Genomic DNA, 19,496 nt, shown 5'->3' on the forward strand with positions numbered 1-19,496 from the left:
ACAAATATGTCATCTATATCAACCTGGATATATCTGTCCATCGTAATCTGAAGCTTTCCAAAAGTTAAATAAGACAACGCATCTAGCATCATCATTTTAAAAATCCAAAAGTCCAAGCTATGACCAAAAAGAATCTTTCTTATGCCATCAATGTGACCACTGTCTTGAAGGGCTGTGACATACTTGAAAGACATGTCAGTTTGATCCCCTGCATCAAACTCCAGGAATTTGGAAGACAATCTGGAATAACCTAGAGGTTTATATGCTGAATGGTTGTAATGAAAGACAGTCCATTTTTCTGGCAAATTGCCTTTCCATACAGCATGAGGTTTTGTTACCCGCCAGAGTTGGGAGTCTGGTTCAAGCTTATAATCCTCAAGCATAATATTGTATTGAAATGTTAGGTGATAACCTTCAGCTTGACTAAATCCGACAGTATTTTCAGCTTCGGCATTAACAAAGCCAATAATACTGACACGGTAATCTCGACAATACTTGTCAATTAATTGCCTATTCCATCTTTCTAGTTTTAAATAAGAATTGTAATCTTCAAATATAATCACAGCAAAACGTCCTGATCTTTTATTAGATAATTGCGGTAATGTTTTTGTTTTATGTTCAGATTTTACATCAATACGAAGGGAACTTAAAAAGTTTCGGATCTTTTGACCGCCTCTGGAATTTAATGATTCTGTTATCAGTAGAACACGATGTGCAAACCGCGCTTTTTTCTCTGTTTTATGTTTGTTTGGACTATAAGAATTAGACTCACTACTGTCACTTAAACATCTCACATAAGGAACAGGAGGATTCGACCTTTGTACTTTAACATCAGGATCCATTACGCGATATAAAAATATAAGACAGGATAACAAACTCAGCAGTAAAATTAGGAGGAAAGTCCTTGGTAAAGAACATCTCTTTAGAGAAAACAGTCTGAGGATGGCACTGATGAAATTCATTATTTCCCTTTTGAACTTCAAAAAGATGGTTTAAGAGAATGATCACTTTTTACTCATATAATCAAATTAGTCACGCTGTAGTCCCTTTTCCATGTCATTGCATCGATGTTTGTACATGATTAAGCATCATCCTTCAAAGAAATTTGTTTATCCTACCAGAAGGCCTGAAATTTAAAAAAAAAAAAAAATCATATACAACACAATCACTGGAAAAAGACACTCCTAAATAATGATAACCCCTGGACAGCAACATTGATTTTTTTGCTATACATTATTAGTAATAAAAACCCCAAAATAGCAACATACATTTTTTTTTGAAGCAAATATTGGAAGAAAAATAAAAAGTCATAAAAAAAGTTCTCTCTCTTTACAAAAAGCACAATTGCATTGGAACATCATATAGCATCTTCCTGAAATTTTCACCCCAAAAAACTTGAATAGTGATGGAAAACTATACAAAAAACTAGACGTTTCTATCATTTCTAATTTTAAGCTATATCAATTCTTTATAGTATAGGGTAGAAAAAAAACCCAAAACACTCTGTTTATTCATAAATTACAAATATTCGTAAATATAATAAAAAGTAGCATTGATATTATAAAGCCAAATGAAGCATGCAAACACAAGTAAAACACAACTAAGCAACATAAATCCAAACTCCATACCTAGTTATCAAGTCAAATGTTCTATTTCATTTTGAAACCATGAAGTAAGTATGATCCCACATGGATATCTCACAATAACTGAAGACAGTACCTATTCTATCATAATTATCATTATAACCACTATCCATTATATTAAACCTGTCATGAAATCTATTATTGCATTCAGGCTTGATTCGACAATTTTTACAATTAATAGCTGAACAAAATAGGCACTGTATTTTTCTTTTAGTGTTCCTTCCATCGATTCAGTTGTAAAAAAAAAAAATGATTTCACGATTTCGTTTTGTTTCCATGCCAACTCGGTGGGAAAGGAATTAACTCGCAAAGAAACCTGGGGTAATATACGAAGTTGACACTCATATTATATAATCGTTGATAACACGGAAAAGCTCTGAAATTGACTTAATTATATCATACATTTATTTCTGGCTGTGTTAAATCGGAACTCAGCTCTACTCTATTAAAATTAGGCGTTAAAATAGAAGGTGAATTGGGTTTATATGCTGAATGGTTGTAATGAAAGACAGTCCATTTCTCTGGCAAATTGCCTTTCCATACAGCATAAGATTTTGTCACCCGCCAGAGTTTTAATCATGTACAACTTAGAACACAGTAAAAACAATTAACTTTAGAATCATAACCAACTTTAAATTTAGACTTACTTGGAGATCAAGTTGGTTTGGACCACATTGCAAAAAATGGAGTGCTTATTTGCAGTAGTACTGCAAACAGTGATTTTCACAGTAAAATCACCATTTGCAGTAGTAGAAGCGTTGAAGTTACAGATTTAAGAAGAAGAAGAAGAAGAAGAAGAAGAAGAAGAAGAAGAAGAAGAAGAAGAAGAAGAAGAAGAAGAAGAAGAAGAAGAAGAAGAAGAAGAAGAAGAAGAAGAAGAAGAAGAAGAAGAAGAACAACAACAACAACAACAACAACAACAACAAGAAAGGAGGGATGATTGTAACTTTTTGTGTGACTGAGAATTGAGATTTTGAACGTTTCAATTTTTCCTACAGGTCTGAAACTTGACTCAATCGTGTTTCGTTTTGTTTTGGTTACCCCAATCCAATCCATGAAAATTTCTCCAACTCTCCGACTTGATCTTAAAATCTATCAGAATTGATCTCTTAGATTACTTTTTAATGAATAGTTCCATCCCTGTTTATTGTTTTATTTTCAGTTAGTTAAAAATATTTTATAAAGGTTCCAGAAACTCCCCCCTCTCTCTCTCTCTCTCTCACCATTGCTCATGACTCGTATCTCAGTGCTCCTGCAAATAATAGAAGTCACAATCAATAAACTACTACTACAACCACCACCACATCGTCATTACTACCACAGCAACTTTCACAATGTTATCAAAACTATTAATTACTGTAAATGGAGTGTTATTCGACACCTGAAACTCGGGTGTATCTTGTCACCAGGTTATTCGACACCCGAGTCACACATGCGCATGGTGAGAATTAGCCTTAACAACTACCGTACCAGCATGGTGGTAGTAGGGCTAAATGGTTGTCTGAAGGCAGGAACTAATCAAAATGCTTAGAGATGAAATGATGCAACCAATGAACAATTCAAATGTAAACCCTTCGTCCGCATAGAAATTGTCTAAACAAATAAACAGAATGTAGTGTGCGCTCCTTGTTGGGTGGAATCTGAATAACACGAAAGCCTATTGTGCTGAGAGGAGAGAAGTGGTTAAGCTGTTTGACTCTTGATTGGAAGTTCCTGGATCCAAAGCCCAACGGGGACTTTTTTTTTTCAATACTAATTTTTTTCCTTCTATTGTTTTTTTTTTTTATTTCCTTTATTTTTTAAAGCTTATTTATTGATTTCTCTACAATTATTGTTCTTTTTAATAATATGATTCTTTCATTTTCTTCATTAATTTGCCATTATTATTTTTACCATGTTTTATAATAACAATAACAATAATAATAACAATAATAATAATAATAATAATAATAATAATAATAATAATAATAATAATAATAATAATAATAATAATAATAATAATAATAATAATAATAATAATATTTATTATTATTATTATCAGGCAAATAAACAATATTCTTGTCACAATAATAAACTTATGAAAGTCAATACAATCAAAGGCGAAATTTTCTGAGTGTCACCTAGCACTCAACACTAATACCTGCCTATTTGTAGGTCTCATAATAACAGTCCTCCCCCTCTCCCTAACCCTCATTTCATACGTTTCACACATACACACAAAACACTTACATACCCCCTCTCTCTCTCTCTCTCCCATTTATCTCCCTCTCCCTTATCTTGCACCTCTTCTTGCATCCACATCCAATATCCTCTCCATACATTTACATTGTTTCCACATTAACAAAATGTGATTTTTTGTAACCTCAAATTTTTGTGTTGTGTTTGTCTCCTGATGTGTTGTTCCCTTATATATGAGTCACATTTACTCACTCTATGTTTCAATCCATCTTATTGGCTCATTTAGGCACCTCTAGCTCACGATATGAGCTCATTGTTGTAATGGAAATACATGTATTTTCAATCCAAAGCAAGATCTTGCCCCTTATAACAATGTTTTTAAAATTAAAAATGAGAGAGAGTGAGAGAGAGAGAGAGAGAGAGAGAGAGAGAGAGAGAGAGAGAGAGAGAGAGAGAAGAGAGAGGAGAGAGAGAGAGAGAGAGAGGAGAAGAGAGAGAGAGGAAGACAGAGAGGGAGAGAAGGAGACAGAGAGAAGGAGAGAGAGAAGAGAGAGAGAGAGAGAGAGAGAGAGAGAGAGAGAGAGAGAGAGAGAAGAGAGAGGAGAGAGAGAGAGAGAGAGAGAGAGAGAGAGAGAGAGAGAGAGAGAGACAGAGAAAGACAGAGAGGGAGAGAAGGAGACAGAGAAAGGGAGAGAGAGAGAGAGAGAGAGAGAGAGGGGAAAAGAGAGAGAGAGAGAGAGAGAGAGAGAGAGAGAGAGAGAGAGAGAGAGAGAGAGAGAGAGAGAGAGAGAGAGAGAGAGAGAGAGAGAGAAAGTTCGTGTAGTGGGAGAAAAACTGAGAGTGATAGAAAGTGCAAGTTTTTTGTTGTTTTTTTTTTTAAATAGACAAAATAATAGAAAATAACAACGAAAATAACAAACTAAAATTAACTCAACTTTTCAGGCTGCTGAATTATTTGGTGATAATAGACACCCAAGTTTCGGGTGTCAAATTATCTGGTGACAAAATACATACGAATTTCGGGTGTCGAATTACGCCCCCTACTGCAAATACAGAACGAACCTGAACAGAGCATTTAATTTGCAGTACTTCTACAAATAACAGAAATGAATCATGAGTAGTACTGCAAATAACGAAAACGAACGCTATCCACTATTTGCTTACAACAAGAAATGAAGTGAGTAGGAAAGTGCTATCCACGACCCCAAAAAAGATCGCTTCTAACCCTAGTCTTATTAGAGCCTTCTCTTCCCGACTTCTTGAGGTCACAGGTTCAACACACAACAAACGCCGCGAAGTTAGTTAGCCAGCCTTTAAGCTTAAGAGCCAATATTCTCAACACAAACATGTAACATATAAACGATTGAGACATTGAGTATGCTCCAGTATTTGGGCTGAATTTTTAATTCAGAAAAGTGAGTGGAGCAGGCACTGATTTTATGTTGATAACAACAAGAAATGAAGTGAGTAGGAAAGTACCAGAAGACAATAGAAGAGAATAAAAATAATTTTGTGATGGCGATGGGGGTTAGAACCCGCGACCCTACTGGTACGACAACAACACCTGGCCGGGGAGAGCGTGACTCTATGAGCTATCCACGACCCCAAAAAAGATCGCTTCTTAAAAAATTTCCTATGGATGAATAAAGTATAATTATTATTAATATTATTATTCTAACCCTAGTCCACGACCCCCAACAAGATCGCTTCTAACCCTAGTCTTATTAGAGTTAGAGCCTTCTCTCCCCGACTTCTTGGTCACGTTCAACACACAAATGCCTCGAACTCGAAGGTAGTTGGCCCGCATTTAAGCTTAATAGCTTATATTTTAAACACAAACATGTAACATAGAAACGATTGAGACAATGAGTATGCTCCAGTATTTGGGGTGAATTTTTAATTCAGCAAAGTGAGTGGAAAATAGAGGAAATCATTGCAAATTGCAAATAGAGGTTAGCCACAGTCACAGTCACAGAAAAATATCGACCGTCGATAGCCTAAATCTGAAGAGGAAAATACAAACAAAAACAAAAAATTTCTACAAAAGACTTCCAATGAGGGAAAATATGGGCGGCAAGCAGGGACCACAAAATTTGTGGATAACACGACAGCTGTGCAACTGCAATTTTATTGCTTTACTTTTACTACTCACTGACTGTCCAATAGTGGTCACGTTAACTCAACTAGCTCTACATTGTAATTGTGTGTTCTTACTTTGGCTTCGAGTTTCATTGCAGTTTAGCATGTAGACCCCATTAAAATTAATATTTAATGACTGCTGATTCACACATCACACAAATGACATCTCGAAAACAACCATTAGCAAGACTTTCATTGCTCCAGTTTGCTTACGTTTTAACACAGTGGTCTCCCTTCCTGTATGCCACAGCCTATTGATATAATATCAATATATCTATCGTCTAACTCTAAATAATATCATGTTATCCTCTGTGTCAATTAAACCTGTATTATCGACTAATAACAAATATAATTTATTTTCAAACAATGTCCTAGTCCTATAACGGAAAAGGGATTTGTCAGATTTCTTTTTGTTTAGAAAGGAAGAACTGTTATAACTCTACTATTGAAATCAATTTATCGAATCGATCTATTCTCATTTTGTTTCCAAACAAAAGAGCTCTAACAAAACAATCAGCTTTTCCTTTGATCTTGATCTCATTACTGTTGTGTTTGTGTTGTCTGCTGTGCTGATTCAAGTCCAGAAGCGAGAAGAATCGTGACTCACCAATAAATGTATTTAATGAATGTTAGTTAAGACCGTGAATACACTTTCCACCTTAGCCAGTTTTCATATCTCTACAATATTTATAAAAGTCTTGTAAAATGTCAGCCATTGAAGACGTAGGCGAGCGGCTGCGGGAGGCATCCTGTGTTGGTGATCTTGATTTAGTCTCCAAGCTTTTAAGTCAAGGTGCTGATGTCAACAGCATCAATTCTATGAATGGATGGTAAGTGATTCACAATTTTGTGGATAGAATTCTAGAAATTTAGATAAAGATAGCATTTCAATTAGGTATAAAATAATAATAATAAAAAAAAGGCCGCCTCTCTATTCATGGGAGTTATGAGAAGGGGGGGAGACTTAAAAAAAAAAAAAGCCCCCCCCCCCCCCCTGCCAAGCCCCTTACTACTAGAACATTTATAAAAAAACAAAACAAAGAATACTGGGGATGTAGGAGCTTTGGGAAAGCCTCCCATATTCATATTCGCAGTAGTACTGCAATAGTGATTTCCTCTATCCACAGTAGTACTTCGAACATTAGGTAGCGTTCGTATTGGGAGGCCTTCCGAAAGCTCCTACATCCCCAGTATTCTTTGTTTTTTATAATGTTCTAGTAGGGGGTTTGGGAGGGGGGAAACTTTTTTTAAAATGTTCTAGTAGGGGGTTTGGGAGGGGGGAGACTTTTTAAAAATTAAAAAAAAAAGTTTCCCCCCACCCAAACCCCCACTAGATCATTGTAAAAAACAAAGAATACTGGGGATGTAGGAGCTTTCGGAAGGCCTCCCTTCGTATTCGTTATTTGCAGTAGTAGGAGTAGATATTCAATCATTTCAGTTGAGTATTTGCCAGGTACTCATTTTACACCTGAGTACAGTGAGAGAATGTGAGTAAAGAGCCTTTTCCAAGGACTGAACTATGAGCCGAGCGAGGCTCGAACCTTCTGATATGAAAGCAAGTGTCTTACCACTAGACCACATAGCCGAACAAAAGTTAAGATGGTAAATCAGTATCGTCACTGAAATTTTGATCTACAAATTTCTAATTTTTTAATTAAAGCTAAATGATACTCTATTTTATCCACAATCAAAAGATATACTAAATTGGCATTGATTTAAAAATAATGTTACGTCTCATTTTGTGCAGGATGAATTTATCTATTGAATGTTATCATTTTCATTGAATTCTAAATAAGATATCTTTCTGTTTTTATCAAGTAAAATAAGTTTAAAGTAGCGGCCATTTGCTAAGTACCAAAAACGAGCACACATGAGATGTTTATTGGCACAGCAAGTTTTGTATCTTAATCTTTAAGTAAGACAATCCATATACTTTGATAATGTTATTTATTTTTCTACATTTCAGGACTGCTCTACATTGGGCCTGTAAGAGGAATCATGTCACTGTAGCTACATTCCTCAAGGAGAAAGGAGCAGACAATTCAATACTTAATAAAGATGGACATTGTCCAGCGCAGCTTTCATCTAATGAAGACATTCGACAAATGTTTGGAGGTTTGTTTTCATTTCAATCATTGCAATTATTAAATACAGCCATATATCAATACAGTGCATCTCGGTTGCAGCAAAGTTGGTGGGAATGGAGGTCAATGATCGTTGAGTCCGAGATGTCACTTTTGACATTAATTTGCAATTGATATAATCCTGTAAGTACTTTAAAAGTTGTTAGAAATAATTGAATTATCCCCTTTTCACATTGCCCAGCAAGCATCAAGACACGTTAACCCCTTTGAGGTTTTGACGAGAGGCGCTATATACATATGCTTATTATTATTATTATTATTATTATTATTATTATTATTATTATTATTATTATTATTATTATTATTATTATTATTATTATTATTATTATTATTATTATTATTATTATTGTCTAGGTTAATGAGTTAAGACAGAAAACACACAGAGAGGCATATAGTCTAAGCTTGCTGTAAAATATGAACCAGTTTAGTTTTGTTCTTTGTGTTTTCATGTTCCTTGAGTATCAGAGTGTAAACAGAATCTCGAAGTTTTAGAATGTTTTATTTTATTTCAAAGTGCTCTGCCGGCGTGAAGCATCTGCTTGTTTAGAGGGCCACTTGAAATCAGATGATCTACATTGACGAGATAGGAGATAAAGGTTCATTAACAGCTTGCACAGAATAGAAAGCAATCAACGCTTTGTGACTACTGTTCTAACAAACAATAATGTCATATTTTGTTGTTGATAAAACATTAACAAGAAAATCTTTTTTTTTAAAAACCTAAAAGAAATTAATAAAAAAAAAAATTCCTGATATTTGTTTGCATTCCCAGAATGAATTGACCTAGTATAGTTCCTGAAAATTCATAGATTTCATGTTATAAGTACTTTGTAGTCTGGCCAGTAACTCATTACTGTTTGTTTTATTACAAGATGAGATACAGACTTTATCTACAACACCGCAAAATAAAACAAAGGAAAAGAAGATTGCAGGTACTTAAAACAAAATTTAACTTTTGCTTCTTTTCTTTTTTCAGTTCCCCCTGGATTGGATGTGAAAACTTCTAAGTTACCAATCACACCAAACTACCTAGCCAACCCTGTTTTTCCATATTCTTCGGACAAAATTAATGGGAACCAAAATAGTTTCACTTCCCCTACAGAAGTAACCCAGCGCAATAATCACATTGCTCAACAAAATCAGGGATTTATGAGTGGTAAATGAAAAAAATGAAAGATCATCCAGGCTTTTAAAAAAATGCCCTTACTTTTTCTTCTCATCTATTCTAATTTTTGTAACACAGTCCACTCTGGATAATCGCAGCTCGGTTAATCACAACGTTTCTCAAGGGATGGAGTTAATCATATATAAAAGTCACTGGTTAATTGCAACATGCTTTGATTAATTGCAAAACATTATTGACCTCAAAAAGTATCAAATTCATGAAATCAAACAAAGTCTCATTATTAAATTTTATCATCGGTGAAATCATGACAGGTTGACGAGAGTGGGCGGGGTTTAATGCTGCGGTAGTGTGTTTCCATCCTATTAGAGACAAAAGGGGGCGGGGCTTTGCAGTATGGGTTTCTGAGGTCATCTGTGACCATTAGATAGGAGGCAGTTGTAAAGAGAAACTGAGCGATATCTTTTATTTTGGGATTGACAATTGTGCATAGTGACCAAAAAGTTTAGTGAGAGCTTTTTGTCTCATCTAATATCTTTGACTCTTACAAATGTTCAGAACAAAAGAGTGAAAGATAAACCTATCTTTATAATCTGATGTCGGCTTGGATCAAAGCTGCTTTAGCTTGCCAAAATCTATACAGGGCTGACATATGGTTTTTGTTTCAATCAAATTGCTCTTTACAAGAACTGGTTTGAGTTTACCATATATGTATAAAATGTTGCAATTGTGGACAGGAAACTCTACTTTAGTTAATCGCAACAATTTTGCTGATCCCAAGTTGTTGCGATAATCTGGAGTGGAATGTATTAGAATCTTAGGCAAAAGTTTTGATTAGAGTTTGACAAGTGAATTGGATCTTCAAATTTGACAGTCTTTGAAATATTTATTGTTATTTATTTAAGTGTTTATTCAAATTTTCAATTTATATTGTTTTATTTTCTCAGACCTTGTGTTGAAGGCGAGAGTGGCAAATTGTGAAGAAAAGGACTTCATTGAAATTGATCTGGAGCGGGATAACTTAAGCTTTGACAATATGGTCCATGTTATGTGTGAGGAACTGAAAGTGGACAAGAAAATTGTGGCCAAGGTTCGCAAGTTGCCAAATACTATTGTAAGAAAAGATAAAGATGTGTTTCGGTTGAAAGATTTTCAAGAGATGGAGTTGGTTTTGACCAATAGGGCCATGAGTGCTGCCTCTAGGACTTACAATCTGGCCCCAGCAAAAAACAATGAAACAATTTTGTACTGATACATTTATTTTTGTGTAGGTAACAAATTTTACAGAACTGCTGTGGGGCAGTAAATAATAAAATGTGATAGTTACAACAGTGCATTAGTCATTATTTAAGGATTCCTTTTTTCTGGCATTTTAGAATTTCTTGGCTCTCCAGTTATTCGCTCCAGATCGTTAAAATCCAGCTACATTTCCGGGCATAAGATAAAATAGGTAAAAATGTGACAGAAAAGAAAAAAAGCTGGATAAAAATAATTTTGTTAAAAGTCTAAAGAACTGTCCTAGAATTTAATAATAAATCCCTCAAGTAAGTAGGGGTAGGTAGTAAGGATTACCATTAAAAACGTAGTATGGGGGTGTCAGACTAACCATCCGGGATGTAATGGCTTAAGGAATTCAGGCAATAATATACGATTCTTACACTTTGCTTTTTGAAATTCTGGACGTGTCCCCAACAGCTGCACAAGCCTGCGAGTGCAATAGGAAAAAGTTTGAATTTCGAAATGCAAGACTATAAGAAATCTTATATTCTGCCCCTCAATCGATTCTGATTCCGTTAAATCCAAGTAAAAGCTAGAGCTGGCAGTATCATGTATGGTCTAATGAATTACCATTATTATTATTGTTATTGTTATTATTATTATTATTGTTATTATTTTACATTATTATTATTATTATTGTTATTATTTTATATTATTATTATTATTGTCCAAAGAATTTCCAGGGGAGTGCAAGCAAAGATTATGTCTTCCTTAACTTTTTTTTTTGATTGACTGGAACCAAAGGAAATGAAAGCTTCAGTATTTCGTAACATTTCTCATGATGCAATGGCTTTGCTTATAAAATTCAATTATTAAAAGTTGGCATTGCCGTATCAAATATTTTCAATCCTACAGATTTTTAGTGTCTGTTGTTTACATTCAGACAATCAGACAAAGACATGAATCTTAGATGTTTTTATTTATACGTTCTTGACAAAACATCAAAATGGTTTTATGCCAGAATGAACAAGAAGATGCGTTGATTTGATTTAAAGTCAAAATGATAAGAATTATAACTTTTATTTTTTGTTTGGGGGGGGGGGGGGGTGCGGTAATTTTTTTTATTTGAGAAATTATTTCTAGTCTAGTCTATACATATGATATTCAGCTTGTGACATATAGGTCCTGTTGTGGATGGTACAAAGTTGAGTCCTTGGAAAATGTTCTTTACTCTCATTTTCTCACCATACTCGGGTGTAAAATTAGTACCTGGCAGGTATCATGCCTCTTCCTACCTGTTAGGTATTGCCATTTGCTTGGGAAAGGGTCCTAAGCAAACGGCAAAACCTAACAGGTAGGAAGAAAAATGTTAAAAGTGCTTTGATGGATTTGCTTCTGCAGTTTAACAAAAAAAGGTACAGTTAATCTTCTCAATTAAATCATATTAATTCTATTTCTAATCAAATTTCATCATTGAAACATTCAAACTGAGTTTTCATTGTGATTATGTCAGAGTTTGGCAATGACTCACATGATGTACATGATTTAAATAATAGGAACAAAAGGAATGATATTTGCTGAGAAATCATATTATTTTTAGGCAAGGAAGATAATGTGCAGTAATATACTCTTTTTTCACCTGAATAGGTGAGAGAATGTGAGTAAAAAGTATTTTATAAGGACTCAACAATGTGCCGCTCAGAGTTGGACTCTAACCCAGGATCTTCCGATTTGAATGTGACAGTAGACCACATAGCTGCACATATCTAAGGAATGAAGTTTGAAATGTGGGGCTCAAGTTGCAATACTTATCAGTAGCCATGTGCATTGAATATGTCAAATGTTGTATGACAAATTATTTATTACCTTATAATATTTTTTGTTTCATTTTGACCTCCAATTTGGGCAGGGAGGTCACTGTTGCTGCGTCTTCTATCCCTCTATATTTCCTTTTCCGTGTTGCTTTCTGTTGTCCTGTCTGTACTCCCTACCTCAGAGAGAAACAGTCAAGTGTTAGTTTTGGGAGATGAATCATCTCTCTGTTGTGTCCTATTATGGTTTTGTTTTGACTTTATTTTATAAACATTTGAGGTTTGTTCCTATTAATGATTAGTGGGATTCTGTGCTTGTGTCTGGATGAAACTTTTAGGTGAGCTCAAACTAATTTCACCAAGAATATTCTCTTGGAATCTGCTTCTGTTCCCTTTTTTAACCAGTCCCCTTAGACTTACTTTTTCTTGGATGCTTTTAAACGTAAATCCAGAATTTTTTACTATCATATTTTCTTCCTTTTTCTTGGCGCTGAAATGACCTTAATGTATTTCAAGCGCCATAAAACCCTCAAAAACAGAACAAATATATACATTTTTTGCTTAGATTTTTTTAATAATTTACAGTATTTATATTAATATTGGAACCATGAGACTACCATCCCTACTGAATATGTGATTCATAGCGCAAATTAACCAGTTCAATCCATGTTTGTTTTTTGTTTTTATTTATTTTATAACCGGCTTGGATTGCTAGGTTTAATTTTGGTGTCATGAAAAGTTCAATATCCAGGAAGTAGCAAACAATTGTTGTCATATTTTTTTCGCGCTTTGAACTTTATAGCATGAAGTTGCTAACATATATCAGGCATGCCTACTGTCCCGGAATTTCCGGATTTGTCCCGGAAATTCGAAAAATAATAATGACTGTACCGGAAAATATGGAAGTTTACTTTTTGTCCAGGAAATGTTAAAATCGACCATTTTAAAATAACTTTATTACAACTTGGAATTAAGAAGTTTATGCAATTATGACCTGCTGTGACATCATCATCATCATCATCATCATCCCTATAACCACAACTACAACCATCACCACCACCACCGCATCATCATGATCCCCACCACCAAAACTACCACATAATCATCATCATCTCTACTACCACTACAACAACAATCACCACCACATCATCATCTCTACCACCACTACTACAACCATCACCACATCATCATCTCTACCACCACTACTACAACATTCAGCACATCAGCATCTCTACTACTACTACTACTACTACAACAACCACCTCTACTGCCACTACTACAGCCACCACCACCACCACCACATCTCTACCACTACTACAACAACCACCACCACATAATCATCTTTACCACCACTTCTACAAAAACCACCACATCATCTCTACCACCGCCATAACAACAACTACCACCTCATCATCATCTCTACCAGCACTACTACAACAACTACCACCACATCATCATCTCTATCACCATACCACGATAACTACCACCACATCTTCTGTACCACCATAACTACAACCACCACCACTACATCATCGTATCTACAACCACTACAACAACATCCACCACCACATCATCACACCTCTACTACAACCACACCACCACCACATCATCATCAACATCAACAAACCATATAATTTGGAAGTTGGTAAGCTATTCTCTATCACAATGGTTGGAGAAATATTTCCTCCTTTTTTTGTGGTCAGTTATTCTCATTAGTGATGTTGTTAGCTTGAGGTGTTATCCAACTAGAATTGTAGTTTTAAACCAGTGATTGAGGTTACTTCTTTTGTTACCAGCAGATTAGATACATTATGCTTTTGATATCAAATGTTTGACTATCTTTTAAGACATTACTATTGCCTGGCGTATTGCTCCTGAAATTTGAGGTTTTATCCGTGAAATGTCCATGAAATTTGAAATTCAGGGTAGGCATGCCTGATATAAATATTAACTCTAATTGCATCAATAAAGGATCCATTTAAATGTATTGGATATATTAAATTCAAGGGAAATGTTTGGACGGGGCATTCTCTTTTACTTTGTGCTTTTAACAAGAATCAACTCTGTTGGGTTATTTGACTTCAAAGCTGAAGACAATTTTTGGACATTCATCCAGATTAAAGTGTTAATATTTTTATCTATGTAGCTGGGTGCAGATATGTAAAAATGCCTTCTTCCCATACATCATGCTTTCATCGTTAAAAATGTATCCACCAAATAATTCTTCAAAATTAGAATTTGAGATAGATTTCCGAAAAATACATCTTTTCATCTTTGGACTGTGTTGAAGTTTTTTCACAGGTGATCTATCTAGATGTTTATTTAAATTGTCTTTTTTTTTTTTTTAATTATTTTTATTTTTTGGTCATGATATGATATTTATTTCTGGCGACATAGACAAAAGGCACGGGATTATAACATATCTTTAAAAGCATAGCTCTTATTATTATTATTATTATTATTATTATTATTATTATTATTATTATTATTATTATTATTATTATTATTATTATTATTATTATTATTATTATTATTATTATTATTATTATTATTATTATAAATATTCTGGGTGGGGTTCCTGACCTCCCATAGTGGGCAGGCGGTACACATTGTGTCTTCTATCCCCTAATATCTGTTTTCCAACATGCTTTCTGTCTTTGCCTTGGAATGAGATTACTTGGTTTTGTCCTGGCCCTGGCTGGAGGCCTAGCTGGGAGGGAAACAGTCAAATGCATGTTATTGTTTTGGGAGATGAAATTTTTTACCATGTAAATCATCTCTGTTATGTATTATTATATTTGTTATTTTGAATCTATAATGTAAGCATTTGAGTGTATTCCTCTTTGTTGGATTTTGTGCTTATAGGTGATCTCAAACTAAGTACATTGGTGGTGTGCTCTTAGATTCTACATCTGATACCTATTTGTTCCCAGTTCCCCTATGTCTTACTTTTTCTTGGATGCTTTAATTGTAATTCTGGAACTTTTTACTTTCCCAATTTTCCTTTTTACTGGCGCTGATATAACCTAATTGTGTTGCAAGCGCCATAAAACCCTTAAAACCAAACAAACAAAACACCGAATCAGATACAGCATTGAGAACAACTGTGCTTCTCAAACGTTCTTCACACACAAGATTTAATCACTATCCTTTTATGTCTGGATTAGTTATTTTTTGCACAAGTTTCAAGACACCAAATATTATCACACTCCTTTATACTTTATATCACAGAGTTGTTATATTAGGACATACACCTCTTTTTAATGGAACCTGCCAGCAATTCATTATTTTCTAACACAGTTTTGCCTTCTCTGTGATAGAGTTTATTGCACTTGTACACATAGGACAGATCGACCTTTTCTGTTCTATGATTTCAGTGGTCACTTGTTTGATCGAACTGACATAGCACAGATTGGCTTTCTCTATGCTATGATTTATTGGTCATGGTATGAATGTCCAATTCGCATAACACAGTATCCTTCACTATGCCTTGCTATTTTCCAGTACTTAACGTTACACACACAACCAACCATGCTATCAAGAATAGCAAGTGGCGACTTGCGGCCTGCCATGGGTGTATATATCATGGTGAGTATTTTTAATTGAAGGGTTGTCAACTCAACCCATGGTTGCCTGAAGCTACTTTCCCATTGAGACTAAAGGTCTTATTATTACTATTATTATTATTATTTTTATTATTATTATTATTATTTGTAGTAGTAATAGTAGTAGTAGTAGTATCATCATCATTATTATTATTTTTTTCAGTATTGAAAAAAAAAGAATTGTTATATTTTTGGAATCTACTTTGCACAACTTTCCTTCCAAAATACTGCGTATTTATTTATTCTGTCTTATAGTTATAGAGCACCCAGTGTTTGAATGTTAAGGAGAAAAGAATGGATTCTGGATAATAGGGTTCCTGGGCAGGGAGGTACTTACTGTGTTTTCTATCCACCTATATCTTGCTTTCTGTCTTTGTCTTGGAATGAGATTACTTGGTTTTGTCCTGGCCCTGGACGCATGCCCTTGCTGAGAGGGAAATAGTCAAATGTATAGATAGTTTTGGGAGATTATATCTTTTTCCTTGTAAATCATCTCTCTGTTACTGTTTTGCACTGTATTATGTTTTGTTTACATATTATATATGATTTGTAAACATTTGAGTGTATTCCTCTTAGTAGGGGCCTGTACTTGTGTCTGGATGAGACTTAGGGATCTCAAACTAATTACTTTGATAGTGTGTTCTTGGAATCTACATCTGTTTCCTGTATGAACCAATTTCCCTTTGTCTTACCTTTTCTTTGGTGCGTTAATTGTAATTCTAGAACTTTTTTTGACTATACCATTTTTTCCCTATTTACTGGCGCTGATATGACCCTAATGTGTTGCAAGCGCCGTAAAACCCTTAAAAACAACAACAAAGAATGGATTCAATTTATCTCATGATGATGTCCAAATACACACACACATACACACACATATTCTATCTATCTCTCTCTCTCTTTCTCTCTCTCTCTCTCTCTCTCTCTCTCTCTCTCTCTCTCTCTCTCTCTCTCTCTCTCTCTCTCTCTCTCTCTTTCTTTCCCTTTCTCTCTCTCTTATATTCTGATTAAAGCACATAAATACAAAAAACAACAATTATCCGGGGCTCTCTCCCGCTGTTACATGCCACTTTATATCTTGAACTCTCCCACTCCCACTCCCATGTTACTCAAAAATAATTTGATAAAATCCGCATCCTCGAACTTTCTTGGTTTTTTAACTTTTGTTAGAAATTAAGATTCTGATTTTTCGTGTGGAAAGAGAATATATTCGGAGATGGGATGCATGAGGTACATATATTTAACAGACATTTTTGTCTTTTTCTTTTCTTTTAAAAAGAAAATGACATTCCTTGAGTACATGTCAACTTGTGTTTAGATGTGTGGATATACGAATTGAATGGTTTTGTTTATTCTGATATACAATAGTTCTTTTTAAAGTAAGTGCCTAGTCATATAAATGAGTTATCTGTGTGTTTAGAATTGATAACTGGGTGGGATTCCTGACCTCCCATAGTGGGCAGGGAGGCACTTACTGTGTCTTCTATCCCCTTATATATGTCTTCCAACTCACTCTCTGTCTTTGTCTTGGAATAGATAACTTGGTTTTGTCCTGGTCCTGGCCGGATACTCTAGCTGAGAGGGAAACAGTCAAATGTATAGTTAGTTTTGGGAGATGATATTTTCTTCCTTGTAAATCATCTCTCTGTTTATGCATTGTATTATGTTTTCTTTATATTATATACGATTTGTAAAACATTTGAGTGTTTTGCTCTTAGTGGGGACCTGTGCTTTTGTCTGGATGAGACTTTTAGTGATCTCAAACAAAGTACTTTGATAGTGTGCTCTTGGAATCTACATCTGTTTCTTATTTGAACCAATTCCCCTTTGTATTATCTTTTCTTGGGTGCTTAATTGTAATTCTAGAACTTTTTACTATCCCATTTACTTCCTTTTTACTGGCGCTGATATGACCTTAATGTGTTGCAAGTGCCGTAAAACCCTTAAAAACAAAACAAACATGCCTCGTTACTGGGTGGGGTTCCTGACCTCCCATAGTGGGTAGGAAGGCACTTACTGTATCTTCTATCTGCCTTTATCTGTTTTCCAACATGCTTTCTATCTTTGTCTTGGAATGAGATTATTTGGTTTAGTCCTAGCCTTGGCTGGATACCCTTGCTGTGAGGGAAACATATGATTTGTAAACATTTGAGTGTGTTCCACTTAGTGGGGACCTGTGCTTGTGTCAGGATGAGACATTTAGGTGATCTCAAACTAAGTACATTGATACTGTTCTCTAGGAATCAACATCTTTTCCCTATTTGAACAAATCCCCCTTTGTCTTCCTTCTTCTTGGGTACTTCAATTGTTTATTTCCTTGGGGAAATTATATTTTTTTCATGCAAACATGTAGTCTATCTACCTGTGTTGTATTAGGGAACGAATGTAACATTGTTCATCGTTTTTCATTCTGCTCCTTTGATCAAGTGGTAAATTTCAGTTCCCTTCAGCTCGATACACAGTAACTTACACCCCGTTGAATTTTTTCTTTTAAAATGCAGAATAAGCACACATTGTCGAGGGATTGTATTTGCTATGATGATGTTGGGACATTTGAAATACATACCTATTTTGTATACTTAATTGTTTGTTCTTATTATGATGAATATGCTCTATGCTGCTATGTATGACAGTTATCAAGGCTGAGTCACAAGAAACTTGCTTTTTTATTCATAATCAAATAAGTTGGTATTAAAAAGGTGCTTTTATTCAGTCATTTGATTTATTCCTTTTATTCAACGTACCAGTGGCCTTCCACGTCATTTTACCTGGTCCTAAACAGAGAGAAAACTTTTCCAAAATCAACAGAACTCAAGGATGATCTTTTGGCTATAGTAGCCAAGACGTCCCAGTTGGATGATTAGGAAGCGGAATGTCCTTTTCAATATTGTCAAGCTTTATTGCTCAACGGTGGCTGAAAGCAACATTTCAAAAACAGGGGGGGGGGGGGGGGGGGGGGGGGGGGGGGGGGGTGGGGCGGGGCTCATGCAGTCTCCCTTGACCTCCCATTTTTTTTAGGAAGTCTCTTTTCTATTCCCTTATGTTTCCCCGACCTTGTAGCCTTTTGGTTTTGCCCAAGCTAAGACTTGGATTCTGTGGGTGGGGTTCTTGACCTCCCATAGTGGGCAAGAAGGTCACTGTGTGTGTGTGTGTGTGTCTTTTGTACCCATATCTCTGTTTTCCAACTTGTTTTCTGTCTTTATCTTGGAATTCGATTACCTGGTTTATCCTTTCCCCGGACAGAGTCCATAGCTGAGAGGGAAACGGTCGTTATAGTAGTGATATTTTTTTTTCATTGTAAATCATCTCTTTCTTATGTATTGTTATACTTTTTGATTTTAATTTTTAATGCAAGCATTTGAAAGTGTTCCTCTTCGTCGGATCCCGTGCTTGTGTGTGGATGAGACTTTTAGGTGGATCTCAAACTAAGTACACTCATGGAATCTACATGTTCCTTCTTCTTCTTCTTCGTCTTGTGGAAACCTCCAATATTGTCGAGGATCACTCCACCGTTTGTAGGGTTTTACATTTTAAACTTGCTAAAACTCTGCACATATTATAATTTAAAATTTAAAAAAAAAACCCACATAGATTAAAAAGTCACGTTGTGAACTCTAGCGATCGCGTTCCCCATT

General features: G+C 35.1%; 3 protein-coding genes across 3 annotated transcripts in view; 1 reads left to right on the top strand and 2 right to left on the bottom strand.

Moving 5' to 3' along the window:
- Window positions 1-6,186, bottom strand: part of LOC144972589 (bifunctional heparan sulfate N-deacetylase/N-sulfotransferase 4-like) — an 18,377-nt gene extending 12,191 nt beyond the window's left edge. The window contains exons 1-2 of the mRNA XM_078913986.1: window positions 6,036-6,186; window positions 1-1,126 (exon numbers count right to left, since the gene is read on the bottom strand). The exon at window positions 1-1,126 is cut by the window's left edge and continues 40 nt beyond it. Coding sequence (XP_078770112.1) covers window positions 1-962 — 962 coding nt within the window. The 5' untranslated portion in view covers window positions 963-1,126; window positions 6,036-6,186. The remainder of the gene's footprint in view (window positions 1,127-6,035) is intronic.
- LOC144972596 (uncharacterized) overlaps window positions 1-19,496 on the bottom strand; it is a 277,443-nt gene that overhangs the window by 19,987 nt on the left and 237,960 nt on the right. The window lies entirely within an intron of this gene.
- Window positions 6,473-18,573, top strand: LOC144972590 (ankyrin repeat domain-containing protein 40-like). Its single transcript, XM_078913987.1, has 4 exons — window positions 6,473-6,790; window positions 7,927-8,075; window positions 9,081-9,260; window positions 10,175-18,573. Exons 1-4 carry the CDS (start codon window positions 6,666-6,668, stop codon window positions 10,477-10,479), a joined length of 759 nt encoding a protein of 252 aa, XP_078770113.1. The 5' UTR covers window positions 6,473-6,665; the 3' UTR covers window positions 10,480-18,573.

This window comes from Berghia stephanieae, chromosome 5 (assembly GCF_034508935.2).
Source record: "Berghia stephanieae isolate SIO BIC M18660-M18661 chromosome 5, UCSD_Bste_1.3, whole genome shotgun sequence".
NCBI classification, from domain to species: domain Eukaryota; kingdom Metazoa; phylum Mollusca; class Gastropoda; order Nudibranchia; family Aeolidiidae; genus Berghia; species Berghia stephanieae.

Excerpts from the sequence above, each read along its gene's own strand:
- LOC144972590 (XM_078913987.1), top strand. The coding sequence starts at position 6,666 with ATGTCAGCCATTGAAGACGTAGGCGAGCGGCTGCGGGAGGCATCCTGT. Across the intron at positions 6,791-7,926 it reads ATCAATTCTATGAATGGATG|GACTGCTCTACATTGGGCCT; the intron begins GTAAGTGATTCA and ends TCTACATTTCAG. Across the intron at positions 8,076-9,080 it reads CATTCGACAAATGTTTGGAG|TTCCCCCTGGATTGGATGTG; the intron begins GTTTGTTTTCAT and ends TTCTTTTTTCAG.